A 16,546-nucleotide genomic window follows, 5' to 3' on the forward strand; every position below is an offset into this window, starting at 1 on the left:
ATGTTAATGCATGGTTAGTTGAAACAGGTGGAAGCTGCTGCTGCATGCTTCTTTCAGTACTTTCATTTATGACTTCCTATGCTATACGCCTATACGTACATAAGATTACTAGACGAAACGTTTTTTCTTTTTTCTTTTGGCGAATGGGAAAACCAAACAAACAGCACACATGAAATGGATGAACTCATAACTTGGCTGTGCTATCAGCTATGGCTTTTCTTAGTTCTACCTAACAACTCTCCAAATCCCACAGAAATTCACTGAGATCTTAGTCCCATGTTTGCCTTAGGTTCAATGAAAGCTTGAAAGTCTAGCATTTTCAGCAGACCCTTCAAATAATTACTATGTTTAGCTATTATGAGCTATTTTACTTCTCCAACAAATACTTAAAAATAAAGTATTTTTTATCTATTTTGCTATTTATCATTAAACACCTTGAAATCTTTTTTTATTCTTCTCTCTTCCCTCTCTCCCCCTCTCTTTCTCTCCCTCCCCTTCAACTTTCACAATAAAAAATACATTGAAAAATAATATTTTTTTAAAAAAAAATAGAGAGTGAGATAGACAATCTATTAAAGTTTGTATTGAAAAATTAGTAGTTACAGAAAAATATGTATTTTAAGTTACTAAAATAGCTACTATTACATCAGTTAAACATAGAAGAATCATCTCCAAATAAGATAAAGAGTCATTTATCTCTAAACTCTTTCAATCCTATTTTTTATTTATGAGAACATTATTGACTTAACTATTCAAGGCTTTCCATCGGCTCTTGGTTGGTGCCATTCCAATGACCGTTTTCTCGTCTTATAGCTGACTCGTCAAGCAATTTATTTATACGAAAATCTACTTGTGCAAATACCATATTAAATCACAATGAAATAATTTAAATTATATATATAAAAAATTCATATTGTCAACACTTTTTTTTTAATGAGGTGGGGTACAAGTACTCAAATGACGGATTCAAATCATCTCCAATTTATTATATATATAGACCGAAGAGTATCCAGTCATGGCTAGAATTTCTTTAAAGAAATTTAGAGCCACAAATAAAACACGTCCTCATATATATATATATATATATATAAGGTTTAAAAATAAATAAATAAATAAATAGAGTGGCTGACCACCCACATTTTGGGTAGGGGGTAGCTCAACCAGGAGTAGCCGAACCACCCCAATAGACATTTTATTATTATTATTTTTTAAAAACTTAAATTTTTTTTTTTTTTTTAATTATGAGGTGAGGACATGTGTCTCATTTATAGATTTAGAATTTCTTTAAAGAAATCTTAACTATAAACTGAATATTCTCTAGTCCTGGTCTATTTTAGACCGAAGATGATCTTATTCCCTCACATAACACATAACATGTAATTGGGCATGTAATAGGGCGGCGTTTTGATAGGTGAGCCTCACTTCAACTTGATTGCTAGAAAACGACTGCTATCTAACCCATTAAATTGTAGATTCATGACTTCCATAACTGTGGCTCTTATTTTTCCAACAGCTGACTCAACCCTTCATTTTGTGACGGGCTCAATTTTTTTATTTTTTTATTTTTTGACCTTCAAAAACTCGAAAAATAAAACGAAAAAAGAAAAAAGAAAAAATACATATGCTCATTCACTTGGCCTCAAAATTTCAAAACCGGTATTTGAGTGGTTCAAAAAAAAAAAAAAAAAAAGGGGTTTTTGAGTTATAAAAAAAAAAACACAGTAGTGAACCGGTTTCTAATCAAGCCATTGCCAACCTTGAGAATGAATGAACGTTAAAGAGTTTTTTTTATTTTCAAGGAAAATTACAGTTTACCCCCTCAAACTTGATAGCGTTTTTCAATTTGAACACCAAAGTTTTAATTTTTGCAATCCACCGTACCCCCCAAAGTTTCAAAATTTTACAATTTGACCAATTGTATCTAAAACTTTTCATATTGCCCCTAATTTTTTATTTTTTATAAAAAATAAAAAATAAAAAATAAAAAAAATTCGGGGTGGCCGTAGCTACTCCTTTGGCCATCTGGCCATTTTTGCACCCCCAAATTTGGTTTTTTTTTTTTAAAATAAAATAAAATAAAAATTAAAAATTAGGGGCAATATGAGAATTTTGAGATAATATTAGTCGAATTGAAAAAAATTAAAACTTTGTGGGGGTGGATTGCAAAAATTGAAACTTTGGTATTTGAATTGAAAAACGTTGTCAACTTTAGGGGGATAAACTGTAATTTTCCTTTATTTCTATTTAAAAAAAAAAAAAAAAAAACTTATCAGACCCAATTTATACGGTTCATTTTGAATGAACCGCCAAGATGTTTGGAATTGTAGGTTCCTACAATTTTCTTTTTTTTTAAAAAAAAAAAAAAAAATGAAGAATATCTTAATAAGGAATGGATTGAGATTCATAAAAATTTGATGCCCGCATTACTAGCAATTTAGATATCTAATATGAGAGAGTCATATAGGACCCATCGGATCAGGATCTACTAAAATTTTTAGGGAAATTCCAGTTTCTGAAATTCTAGATCTGGGCGTCCATTTACATCCAAGGGCCAAGGTCATGCCACGTGTCCCACTAATAATAAAATAATAAAATAATATTTGAATTTTAAAAAGAAAATAAATAAATAAAATAATACGGGGTGGCTTATTAGTGGGACACATGGCATGACCTTGGCCCTTGGATGGAAATGGACGGCCCAGATCTAGAATTCCATAAACTGAAAATTTCCTAAGAATTTCAGTAAATTCTGATCCGGACCCATTACCCATATGTTTGGATAGGCAATCAGACAGCTTAAAATTCATTTGAACAAATAAATTTCATGTAAAATTCACACATTTTAGCAATCAATTTGAACAGATAATTGTTGTGAATTCTTATCACAATCCACAATAGAAAATGGTTCAGACAAGTGGAGTCAAACGTACAAGAATTCTCTTTATTTCAAATGAAATTGAGAGTATTCATTTTATAGTGAAGATTCAAAAATTTTGTATCTAACGGTGTACATAATTTTACATTATTAAATTTTTTAAAAAATGTTCCAACATTAACCTTATATACCCCATTAAAGATATAAACTTTTTTTTTTTTTGTTGAAGAAATTGATAATTATCATTGATAAAAGGATCGAAAGGTGGAGCTAAAAGCACCTTCAACAATCAAAAGATAGAGCTAATTGCTCCGTCAAAACATCACTAATACAATTTGGAGTCTAATCCCTTCAAATTCTATCACTGACATTTGTAATAGCCGCTTTCACAAGCTGGTATGCCACCTCGTTAGCTTCACGGTGGACAAAAGTACAATTCCATCTCACAAAATGTGTGTAAATGTCCAAATCGACTCCATGTGCTTGTAAATGAATTGACAGCCTCCATAATTTAGTTCAGATGTTGTAGGTCAAGATATATATTTATCAAATAAATAATTATCAATTTCTTTTGAATTGAGAGTACCTTAATTTGATTTTTTAAAATATAGATGGGAGAGACACGAAATAATACAAAATTAATTTCTTGCCTAAATTTAGTTGGGTACAATAAATGAATGAGACAGACATCCCAGGTAAAAGGACGGTTGTTTTGGGCATTGATAATTTAATATTTAATCGTGGCCTTACAATTATTGCGTTATTGTAATAATACTTACAAGGAATGTCGAGTCTTTCCCTCAAAAAAAAAAAAAAAAAAAAAGGATCAAAAAGGACATATATATACATCAAAGTCTTAAATGGCAAGCCTACCAATCTACTCGTTTTACAGAGGCAATCTTAACATGAGTAATGCTATATGACCCATCTTTTTATATTTTTCTTTTTATTTTTCCAAGTTAATATAACTTTTAAAATTATTACTGGATTTGAAATAAATTACTATTAAATTTTAATCTAACGATAATTTTAAAAATTACATCAACTTTAAAGTATAAATAAAAAATAAAAAGATAGTTCGTAGCATTACTCTTTTAACATATACTACCAATAGGGGGCTCCTTATTTTTATTTAGGGTTTTATTCTTATTTTATTTCTAATTTTGTACTCCTCCCTTCTTGTCGCTCTCCGTTTTTGAATTTGAATCTCTTAATTATTCGCGTCTAAGATTGAGAGAGGGATTCTTTTTACTTCCATATGAGAGTTCATGTTCAAGGGCTCCACAAGTAGACTTCTTGTTTAGGCAAGACTTTTTTCTATTAGAATAACCATTTTCACATACATTACCTTAAAAAAAAGGTAATGTTATTCAGTAAATTATTATATAATTGTTATACAATTAGGATGTCGTGACTAATTATCAAGTTGTATAACAGTTTACTAAATAACATTACTTAAATTAGGCTGAGTAGGCCGTCGGTCCCCGCCAATGCCTCATAATCGGCCTAGAGGAAAAATGAACCGCCTCTAAGCATTGTCGCTATGTGGAGACTCTGAATAAAAGGTTCTTGTTTGCCAGCTCACACAAAACAATGGCAGCATCATTACAAAACAAAACTTTTTCATTATTTATACCAAATATTCTTACATTTTTTATTTATTTATTTATTTTTTACATCAATTACAATACCTAAGAAAAAGGTTTGTCAAACAAAGTTGAAGTACGTGCTTGGATCACTTTTATGGCTAATGGCTTTATAGAGTGCAAGATGAGGGATGATGAGGATTCCCTAAAGTCAAATTGTCACACATGATGTGTCACCTCAAATAGGACCCTAAGTGATTGAGTGATTGACGTAACACAGCAAAATATTCGCCAACCATTTGAATAAAACTTAGGATTAAATATTTTTTTGTCCATGCGATTTAATAATTTTATTTTTTATTCTTTTGGTTTTGTTTTGTATCACAAAAGATACTTCAATAATGGTTAAAAATAAAAATAGTACTTTTGTCTAAATTTTGTCCAAAAATTGACAGAAATTCACGTCAGCACACCTAAAAATTTGACATATGTCCATATACATAATTAAAAATGAAAAAAAAAATTTAAAATTTAAAAAATAAAATGATTAAAAACATTAAAAAAATTAAATTAAATAATAAAAGATATATATAATTAAAAAAAAAAAAAAAAAAAAACTGGAAAAGGGTGGCTGGAGCCACCCTAGTCGGTTTGGGGGTGGCCGAATAACCCCCAACTTGCAAAATGGGGGTGGCCAAAACCACCCCCAAGGCTGTTAGAAGGTGGTTTGTCCACTCCAAAAGGCCAATTAAAAAAAAAAAAATAAATTAGGGTTGGCCCTTGGGGTTGGTTTCGACCACCCCCAAACCGGCCAAGGATGGCCGGAAGCCACTCCTTTTCCAATTTTTTTTTTTTTAAATAATTTAATTTAAATTTTAAATTTTTAATCATTTTAAGTATATGGACACGTATCAAATTTTTAGGGGTGCTGGCGTAGATTTTCGTCAATTTTTAGATGGAATTTAGACTGAAGTACCATTTCTGTTTTTGACCATTATTGAGGTACTGTATGTGATACAAAACGAAATCGAAGGGGCAAAAAATAAAGTTGTTAAACCACAGAATAAAAAAAAAAAAAGTATTTAACCCTAAAATTTAATGTACTTAACAAAATAAAGATAAAATTCAATGACAAATTTTTATTTTCCCTAAACAAACAAATACATACTTTTCCTTAACTACTCGACCTTTTTTATGTATATACTATATAGCTAATATTATGTATCATATTTTTATTTTATAATGTTAATAGGACACGTGTCACAATTTTGTTGATTCTAACATTTCACGTTATCGAAATTTGTTAAGTCAGTGAATTAGATTTAACTGTAAGAATTAAATTAATTTTTTGGTATATTTCAAAGACTTTTGAATTCATTTTAATACCATATGAAGCTAATTGCAAATTAAGCAAATCACAAGTATTAATTTTACATTTTTCCCTAGTGTTAATGTGACCATTCTAATAAATATTTAAATTTAAAATTAATTAAAACTATTACATCCGTATTATAAAATAATGATAAAATAAAAATGTAAATTTTATCTGCTTATGGGCACGAAGATCGAGATTCCATCGATTCAAGTCATTAAACGTGATGATATTCACTCGAAAATAAGTGATCTGCTATTTTAATTAGAGGAATGCTAAGCTTACAAACAAATTTTACAGAAAAAATTTTACAAACTGATGTGGCACAACATGATTGGATATATGATAAGTTCAAATTTTGAAAAACCTAATCATGTTGTGCCACATCAGTTTGTAAAAATTTTTCCGTAAAATTTATTTGCAAGCCTAGCACTCTTCTTTTAATTAATGATTTGTAGCGGATTTTCTATCATTATCAATGAAGATTACTTGGGCACCAAATCATCCACAGACCTGAGTCCTGGACAAAGGATAATGTAAAGCTACTCTTCAAATTCAAATTCAAATTCATGATTTTGTAACAAGGTACTAAATTTTAATTCCTAATTTTGTAATTTATCTCTTATTAAAATATTAATTAATTTTTTTTTTTTTTTGACATGTCCACACAAGAGGAGGGAGGGGGATTCGAACTAGTGACCATCGCTTCATTAGGCGTGGTCCTAGCCGATTGAACTACCTCTTGGGGACAAAATATTAATTAATTGATTGAATTTATTATAATTTTCTATCAACTTATTAATTTTTTGTAATAGAAGTGGGGTGGGGGCTGGGGGTTGGGACGTTAGGGAGAATTATGATCACATTTATTAGTTACAGTTTTGGTAGGTACGAGAAAGACAGATAAATGCCTATATCTCATTGAGTTCTTGTCCAGTTGTCCATAGGCACTAGTCATTAAACATGAAAAAACGTGCAACTAAAAAGTGGGACACCATCATATTCAATTGAAGGTATTTATTTAGGAAATTAAATTTCAAAAGTATTTTTTAATAATTAGTTTACAATTAAATCTTCAAGTTAGTTATGTAAAAATATATTTATGTAATACTGTTTATATTCAAAAACTATAATATAACTCAAAAATAATACATATTTATGTAATACTATTTATAGTGAAATTTCTTAGTAAAGTCGGGATTATTAAAAACTATCAGATGACTCAAATGAAAAGACTAATTCAATTGAACTCAAAAGTGTTGTTAGGGGTTAACGTGTAACGCTAAAAGAAAGACCTATATCTTCTTTATATCCTCTCAAAATTAATGTGACTTTTAAAATCACAATAATAATTTATTACAAATTTAATAATAATTTTAAAAATCACATTAATTTTAAAAGAACATAAAAAAAGATATAAAATGTCATTTAACATTATTGGGGATACATAACTTTTACTACAAATTCCTTACTTAGCATGTCAAACATCAAGTGACTGTCCATATAGCATTTATCATGCTTAAAAACTGACTTGACAATTCACAATAACACTTGTACGTCAACCACAATGAATCAAATGATGTGAAAGATAGTAATATATATCAACCATTTCCTCTTTCTTTCTCCATTTTTTCTATGCCCACTAAAACGGAACTGGGGCTAAATTCCACCCCATATACACATGGAAATCATTTCTCTTGGATGATTACGGATTTTCAATCTTCTGTTCATCCCCTGTAGGCAACCTGGGCACCCTGCTTCTATTGCCAAATACCAACAGTTAACACCACCACCAAGACTGGCATCGAAGAGCCACTATAACATCAATCACTAACAATGAAAACATTCAAAAGATTAGATAACTACAGCCATGAGCCAAAATACAGTCAATCACCAGCCATCAATCACTGAGATGTGGCATCTTAAGACTATATATAAAAACTGAAAGGACTCATAGAAAGCCCACGTAAGATGTCAGAAATACCTAATTCTATGAACACTACTACCCTAACGTTTTAAGTTAACAACTCCTATGATCAGCTGCACAGCGCCTCCTGCGGCCATGAACATTGAGGGAATTACCAGAGGAAACCATTAAGAGAGCCGAGATCATCCCAATTTCCAAGGTGCGTCTGCAATCTTCTCAAAACCAAGCCGGGTGCTCTGAAGTTCTTCATTGATTGCAATCACACGCACCTGCAAGACGGACATTTCATGTTCTTTACTCTCCTTTTCTGACTTCATTAATGCATGCTTTTCCTGTAACTCAGCTATCTGCTTCTCAATATTTGCCATCTCTTCAGCCATTTCTGTTTTCTCACGACTATAACGCAATATCTTGCACTCGGCATCTTTTGACTCATTCAGAATCAGCCCTTGCTTATCTTTAATTGATAGCATTTCATTAATACGACCCCGTAAAACTGTGACATCAAATCCAAGCTTTTCCAAGTCAAGAAGACTCTCCAAATAGCTATCAAAAATTCTTCTAGGATCATCAAGTTGCAACTTGGATATTTTCTCAACCAAACTGGAAAAGGCTACCATATTACCAATAGCCAATCCCTCACGATACACCTCGCTACATTTACTCAAAGGACGAAAGTGTGGATATTGTGGCAGCATTCTGAATATTTCCATAGATTCAATTGTCTTCCAGAGTAGCGAGGTCTTCTCAAATGGAAAGCTTCTATTCTCATCCAACACAAAGTCACCTGTGGCAACAGTTGCAGGAACTTGCACAATATCAGGTTGTTGTTTTCTTGCTTCATTGCATTCATCAACGGTCAGACCAGGTGATAGTTCTAAGCAGAAAACAAATATAATCAGAACAAATTACCATAACAGGGAATGAATTCAAATGTCAAACAAGCTTACTTGACTCTTTGGCATTTGGTGGGCACTGCAACCTTTCACCAATCCATGTAGCTAGAGGTTGATCATCAACGTCCATATTGCCGGGTGCTGCAATGCTACTCATACCAACATCATCTGTTGAGGAATCTGTCGCAGAAACTTCAGCTAATTGTATTCTTGAGAAGTCATGAGAGTCTACAAAATGCAAGCTATGGCTTCAGTTCTAGACATCAGCTGTATAACAGGGTAAATTTTTTTTTTTCCCATCAGGGTGGGGAAAAAAGCTTTCCTAATCCATCTTTTCTTCCCAGCGATTATTCCCAATTGAAGTGATGCTTTTTCTTCACACATGAATTCTCACATTCATGTAAAATAAAAGTCCTTTGTATAAGTTTGAATATGGAGAGAAGCACATTGCTTGACAATTGATGTTGTTCAGTACATAATTAAGAATGGTCACCTTTTCTTAGGAAAATATATCGCACAAACAAAGGAATCTAATGCTCTATTTAATTGTAGAGGAATCAAGGGAGAAGAGCCTTAGAGTGCTTGTTGCAAAATTCCAAGACTTCTTTCATTCTCATAAAATGAAGGATAAAAGAACATTACTTGTATACTCGCCAGAATTTGAAAGCCACATCACAACTAGTCCCCTCCACCTACCTTAAATTGTGGCTTATAGTTTTAAGGTTCTGCTTTATTTTGTTCCCCTTGATGAATGCATTTTGAGTTGCTCCCCGAATGCTTCCACAATCTTTTATTTTTCGGATTTTGTCTCTCCCTTTTACTACTTTGGGGAGAGTCCAACATTATTACTTCCTAAATTCTTGGTCCTTGCTTGGTTTATTATAAGTTTCTGGTCTCTATAAGCTTCAGAAACTCCTCACTAGAAGGCTGAAAAAGGGAACTAAGGTTACACACTCATACCTGCAGATTTCACCCCAGCAAGCATATCTGAAGCAACTGCTTGAGTTGAATGATCTTCTACAACAATTTCAGTGCCTTCAACTCCATTCTGCTCCTCACCTACAAATCATACAGCACAGTGGTTTTTATAAAAGTGAGAAATACCCAGCCAACTATTGTGGCTTGAAGCTATTATATACCTCCATCTGAAGCTTTTGAGCTTGTGTCAACAAATTTTCGGGGCCTTCCTCTCTTTCTTTTAATACTGTTTCCCTCAGATTTCTGCTGATCTATTTCCTGCACAGTAAGAACAAACAGCATAACTAATAGCACTGGGCTGAGCAACAAACAGAACTAAAGAAAAGACAAATCACTATGGTGGACCTTCCACTAAACGTATTACCGTGTCTAAACACAGACCCAAGCTATGTAGCAGATTAGCCAAACTTGCAACACTAGCAAGTTGAGATGTCACAACCTGAGCATCGATAGCTTACTTTTAGATAATGTCAAATGAAATACTCGCCCAAAACTGGAAACCTTTAACACTTCATGTTCATCCTTTTTCCACATATTCATGTTAAAATATTTATTAATGACTAAATTCACTATTTCCTATTAGCTTAAGTTTTTAAGATAAGTGGTAATTTAATATGATATCAAAGTCAAGGTCTAAGTTCGAACTTTGACTCCACAATTTACACAATTTTAGTCAAATATTCTACATGTTGAGAGGGATTTTGAACTTGCACATTTTAAATGATTAAATTCATTATTTCCTATCCGCATAAACTTTTGGGACGAGCGGTAATTTAACAATTCAAACTGTAGACTCTTAACTTGAAAATTAAATTGATAATGCCATAGAAATCTTCATTTGTCTTTTTGAGTGGTTCTTTTTTTTTGGGTAGAAGTGAATCTCTCTCTCTCTCTCTCTCTCTCTCTCACTCATGTGCACCACACTAGAATGGCTATCTACTTTGCCTAAAAAGAGTGACATGTTAGTTACTCCTCAAGCCATTTAAATGAAGTGTACCATACAAATTCCCTTTTCCATTATCTTTTTTTTTTTCTGATAACAATAAAAAAAATTTAATTCTCAGTGGCACAAAACACTTGACAATCATATAAGTAATTAGTAACCTCGTACTACCAAGTGATGACTATAATAAGGTGAATCTCAGTTCCACACTTACTAAGGACCTATCTTCTGCTCGATGATTTGTATCCTTCAGATCTGAAAGCTGACAAAAATTTCCAGAGCGTGAAACCCCTATTACCTTAGCTTCCAACCCCAAGATGACAGGCATTTCAGCTTCTTTCCTAATAGTCTCCGGAACAATTTCTTTTGCAGTGCCACCACCTGCATTGCCCTCCTTAACTGTATATGATTAAAAATCATGCCTTTTTACTATAGAAAATCCAATCAATGCATTGTACATTTATGACCATATATACCTGCTGCTGAAGACGGTGGGCTTTTAACCAGTGACTTTGGACGTCTTCCCCTCTTATTTACACGACTTGATTTTTGACTGTCCAATTCACCATACTTCTGTGGAATTTCAGGTCATGGAAGAAACAAAACTTAAGTGTAGTTAAGTGACTCTCACTTCCCTTCAAGGTGATAAAGAAAACAAATAAAGAAAAAATAGTCATGTAGAATGGTTACTCTAAATCATGTCATCTTCACTGAAAATTGTAAAACGCAAAATTGCACCTTGAGCGGTATCCACCCCAACTAAGCCAAATGAACCAGGCTTCATTAAATTTCTAATAAGGAATACACAAATGTTTGTTTATGTTGTACTTTAACAAACAACCATCTCCATGTATTGGGTGCAGTCATGTCAACAAGTTTCAAGACATCTGGATGCACACATAAGCAAATATAAATACAAGAGCTTGCATATTGTAGTGTCACAGTGCCAAAGCTCACATTCCATACTCTTATGCTTTTACAATTTCTCTAATTGTTTCTTTATACCTTTTCTTTTTATTTTTGAATATGGAACCTCCGTCCGTCCACATGTTCGACATCAATCACCAACCTCTATTTAAAACATAAGGAGGGAAAGGATTGGATTGGCTATATAGCAACTACCTTTTAAATCTATAAGTAACGAAAGCAATCCTATAATAGAGTTCCCAGTTTTTTTTTTTCAAATAAAATCTAAAGACACCAAAGGTAAATACATGAACCCTACAAAATATACTATAATATGTAAGATTTATTAAGGAACTTCATGTTAGCTTTGCAAATCTTCAAAAGTATATGTTGCATACTTCTTCAACTCCCCTACCTTTGAACTTGAATCCTTGAGTTGGAAAGGTAACTTTGAGAAGAGAAAATTAAGTTATTATGAATAGGGAAAAGGGCTGATTGGTGAGATTCCATGCTAAAACTTTGTAGTGAATGGAAAATCATGTTAAGGTGGATTGCGGAATGATCTCTTACTTCAATATGTTCATGTTTGTCTTGATCAAATTTGTATGTATAGGAAACATAGATAAATAAGGGTTAACAAAAGGGATTCAACTCATTCATGTTTGTCTAGATCAAAATTTGAGCATATAGCACTTGAAGAAGTAAACGAAGGACTAAGAGAGAAGATTCAACTCACAACTTTCACTTTTCTAGCAAGGCTCTCATTTTTTGTGAAAGGTTGATTGCCAAGGACCCCCGAGTGTCTCTGTTGTTTACCTCCACTTTTTGGCGGAGCTGATCTAGACAGTACTTTTCTTGATATTTTGCTTCGCTTCTTCCTTAACTGACATGCAGTAGCAGATAATAGGGCCTCTGAGGTCATCGTTGTTTTCAACTTTTTTGGAGGATGTAACTCTGTAGGATTACCCTTAGGGTTGAGCAGTTTTATCTTCCTCGTGCCTGGTGTCAAGGCACGAGTAACTACTTTTTCATCATCAGGACTTGACTGCTCCATCAAATTCTTCACAGAATTTGTAGGAGGTATACTCTCGTCCATGTTATCTTTTGCAACAACAGAACTTTCAACTTGAACAGTTACCTCAGGGTTACTGGCATTGTTACATGTGTCTCTCGTCTGTTCTTGAAAATCTGAAGAGACAATTAATTCCTGAAACAAAAATCCTATCATTTGAGCTACCAATAAATCCTTTCGAGTATAACTTTAGTAACTCTAACCCATGCATGTCACTAAACTTTCTAATATAAATTCATCATTGTTATCTGAACACCAAGGCACACCTAGGTGATGGCATACGTGATTGATTGCCTAGTCACCATGGTCATTGTATTCTCAGCAATTCATGCACCACATTTGAATCATTCTCAGAACAAATCAGTAAGTGATCATGTAATTGGAGGTAACTTCATATGAAAAATGATAAATATGAAGAGAGCTTGTTAACTATGACCTATTAGTAAATATACTTCTACAAGCAACAAACATGGGTTGAACAAGAAAGACATTACCAAACATGAAGTCACAAAACGCATGTGGTTTATGCATCCAGTAAATCTCCCAATTGCCAATTTCCTGATAAAGGGTGGGCAACCACTCTTTAGAACAGAAACTTTGGCTCACACCAGAACACAGAGCGAGAGCTAAACCTAATCTTACCAATGCATATATTGGCATGTCTCTAAATGTGAATTTAACAACACTGATGGGTCAAAACCCTTACATGCTATACAAATAAAGAAAATCATACATAAACCCACTAAAAGAAGGTGTGTGCATTACCACGAAAAGATATTGGACTAAGTACCTCACTATGATTTTCAGCAGATATATGAACATTATACTAACAAAAATAATATGACATATGGGTCCATCCAATCATGTCATTCATCTACCAAATGATTCCTCAAGTCGGCTGTGTGCATTGAATCATATAAAAGAGAATTTCTGTACCTTTGCAGTGAAAAGATTTACAGATGCTATGGAGACGACATAAAGCTCATTTTGGTAGAGAAGGGCAGGATGTACACACACAACTTAGTCCATATGTTTTGGAAGAAGAGATGAAAAGATACGAAAGGTTGTAGAGAGCATAACAACACCACGCACTATAACTATCAAATGCAAACTCATTGCCACCACCAAACCACCCCCCCCCCCCCCCCCACCCCTAATTTTTTTTTTTTTTTTTTTTTTTGATGATGTGGAACCTCACCAAGGCAGGGCGCTTCAAACCCTCCTCCCAATTCAACTAGAGAGAGAGAGACACAGAGAGAGAGAGAGAGAGAGAGAGAGAGAGAGGGGAAAAGGAGACAATACCTGAGATCCACTAACCCATTCCTCATCTATCCATTGCATTCGAGGAGAGAGATAGAGAGGAAAAGGAGACAATACCTGAGATCCGCTAACCCATTCCTCTCCTTTCCTTTGCATACGAGGCCTTAATGTTGACTGATTGAATATCCTATCCTCATTTGTTTGCTTGAAATAGACAAGATACTTTGTATCAGTAACACATTTGGCAATCACGCCTGCCCGCCAAGCAAATTCACAAAATGCATCCACTTTTTCCAACACATTATATTTTATGTCTGTGTGAGGAGGTGGAGGAGAAGGCCGAATATGGAGCAAATCTACAGTAACCTTTCCAAGCTCAGCCTCATCACCATTTCTTGAGCTCTGGTACTTCACAAAAAAGGTATCATCCTTGTTTTCTTTAATGACAATTGCAGGGAACCAAGCATCACTTAAATTTTCTTCTTCTACATTCACTTCTACATCCATTCCTGTGCTAAAACTTGACCCTGTCTTTTGCTTTAGAAATCAAAATTGCCAATCAGGCATATGGTATAGAGAGTTAATCAAATAACACATATCTTCAGCCATATTAACGAAGAGTGAGCAAATTGGAAATAGGATATTGTGAGGCTCCATGACAGACTAAAAGAATATTCAGCAGATAAATTCACAAAGACAAGAAACTGAGCAACACAACAGCGCATACATTACATAAAGAAATATGAACATGCACACAGACATCCATAGGTACGTATAAATATGCATTGTACATTGGATTTTTTTTACAATCAGCTCCAAGAAATGGCAAAACTTTCGCTTGAGCTTAAAAGTAACATGCAATGGAGCCATTCAAATTCTATGCAACATCTAAACGTCCCTGACCATTTCCATGGCGTACTTCAACCAAACTAGTGTGAATCCAAATTGAATGACACAGCTCACTGATAGAACCCAAAATTAAATAAAATTAGGATTAAACACCAAGCATTAAGAAGATACCAAACCTATCAAGATTCACAACACCAACTCATGTTCACAAATAACTACAACCCGTTCACAAATAACTACAACCCGTACCCAAGGTAACTCAATCGGCTGGAGACCATACCTCATAAAACAAAGGTCACTACAGATAACTTCTCATGATATCAAACGTAAGCAATACAGTTCACGAAATGTACAAACCCACAAATTAATACCCACCAAAGTCACATGTTTAGCGCATAAATCAACGAAAAAACATTACTACAATCAAACCAATAAGCAATCCTTTACGTTATTAACCACATATCACATCTTCTCTTTCTAAGTAATTCAGTTTTACTAGAAAAGAGCAAAGGGCGAAACCCAAGTATTAGATCAGCAATCTAACAAACCCACAAATTATCACCCGTTAAAAAAAATCAAATTTTTCTCCCGAATCCGAATAACAAAAAAAAAAAAAAAAGTCAAAATCCCCTACTTAAACCCTAAAACCCAGATAAACCCACATTACGTACCCGCTTGTCAGGCCGAACCCAAATCCCATTGAGCCACTCTTTGTGCACCCTCAATTCCTTTCGGTCAAACTCAATCACATCCGGTGGGTTCTTGAAGTAAACCCTGTACCTCGAGTCTCCCAGAACCTTCACAACCACACCAGTCCACCACCCGTCCCTGCAATACGCACCAACAACCCCGCCGAGCTCCAAATCCTGGGCTGTAAACTCTTCTTGGGGAGGCTTGGGCCTTATGTAGCCCTCGTCGACGTACTCCTTCAGCGGCTCGGACCCATCTTCAGTGAGCAAGGTCCGGTACTCGACCCTAGCCCTCGTGTACTTCTTGGGTATGGGCGGCTGGATGACGGTGGCCACGTACCACGAGCCCTTGAACCCTGGCTCGTCGCTGCTCACTTCGACCTCCTCTCCCACGCTGTAGATCTGGTCTCGGAAGCTGCTGCCTTCATCAGGGCTTCCCATTTTGTTGTGTTGTGAGTCTGGTAGGGGTCGAGAGGGAATCCCACTGGGACGTTTTTTACGGTCAATGGTGAGAGAAAAGTTTTGCAATAGATAACGTATCCATAGGACCATAGGGCTCCGTTTCCGTTTGCATTTCAAAAAATGGGTCCAAATTTGGATGGATTCAGAACACGCATAAGCCCATTGATATTTCAATTATCACCTTAAAATATATTTAATTAAAATATTAAATTATCTTTAAATAAATTCTACTTTTTTTTCTCTTTCCAATGATGGAAAGGGGTGGCCGAACCACCAGGGGATCCTTGGAATAATATATATTATCACCTCCAACCGGTCTTTAGGGGGCCATGGCCACCCCCAATCGGCCTTTGGGATGGCCGAAGCCACTCCTATGTTAAGTTGAGGTGGGCAGTCACTCTTATGAGAAAAATGGAATGATTGAACCTCCCAATATTTTTTAATAATTTATTTTATTATTTTATTTTATATTTATTTTTTAATGTAAATAATATTTTATAATTTTATATTGAGTAAGACATATGACGGGTTGGATGAAAATGGATGGCCAAGATTTTAAAAAAAATTGATGGACAATTTTTCCCTGGGGATCCCAATCCTACAAATGGGGTTTTTGCCACCTTGCCGCTTCAAATTTTAATGGAAGGAAAAAGAAAGGAAAAAAAAAAAAAATGTGAGTGAAAAATAAGAATACTTTTAAACACACGGTATAAAATGGTCTATTTTAATAA

At 34.2% G+C, this 16,546-nt stretch overlaps 1 protein-coding gene across 12 annotated transcripts; it reads right to left on the reverse strand.

Annotated features, from left to right (window-relative positions):
* Positions 1 to 7,410: 7,410 nt before the first annotated feature.
* On the reverse strand, positions 7,411 to 15,894 carry LOC132168537 (DUF724 domain-containing protein 6). Of its 12 annotated transcripts, none has more exons than XM_088516243.1 (10): positions 15,336 to 15,894; positions 13,933 to 14,352; positions 12,220 to 12,690; positions 11,054 to 11,150; positions 10,792 to 10,958; positions 9,999 to 10,073; positions 9,796 to 9,892; positions 9,617 to 9,715; positions 8,711 to 8,884; positions 7,411 to 8,637 (listed from the first exon to the last, which is right to left on the reverse strand). In XM_088516243.1, exons 1-10 carry the CDS (start codon positions 15,792 to 15,794, stop codon positions 7,943 to 7,945), a joined length of 2,754 nt encoding a protein of 917 aa, XP_088372369.1. In that variant the 5' UTR covers positions 15,795 to 15,894; the 3' UTR covers positions 7,411 to 7,942. The 12 variants fall into 12 exon arrangements, with proteins under 12 accessions (XP_088372369.1, XP_059435515.2, XP_059435517.2 ...); XM_059579532.2 differs by having other exon boundaries at positions 8,711 to 8,836; positions 10,792 to 10,976; positions 13,858 to 14,352; XM_059579534.2 differs by having other exon boundaries at positions 10,792 to 10,976; positions 15,336 to 15,893.
* Positions 15,895 to 16,546: the final 652 nt, after the last annotated feature.

The sequence above is a fragment of the Corylus avellana genome, chromosome 1 (assembly GCF_965113065.1).
Source record: "Corylus avellana chromosome 1, dhCorAvel1.hap1.2, whole genome shotgun sequence".
NCBI lineage: Eukaryota > Viridiplantae > Streptophyta > Magnoliopsida > Fagales > Betulaceae > Corylus > Corylus avellana.

Coding starts and splice junctions, on each gene's coding strand:
- LOC132168537 (XM_059579530.2), bottom strand. CDS start 15,794: ATGGGAAGCCCTGATGAAGGCAGCAGCTTCCGAGACCAGATCTACAGC. Junction 10,074..10,791: donor GAGCAGAAGATAGGTCCTTA/GTAAGTGTGGAA, acceptor ATCGATGCTCAG/GTTGTGACATCTCAACTTGC. Junction 9,893..9,998: donor TGGGTCTGTGTTTAGACACG/GTAATACGTTTA, acceptor CTTACTGTGCAG/GAAATAGATCAGCAGAAATC.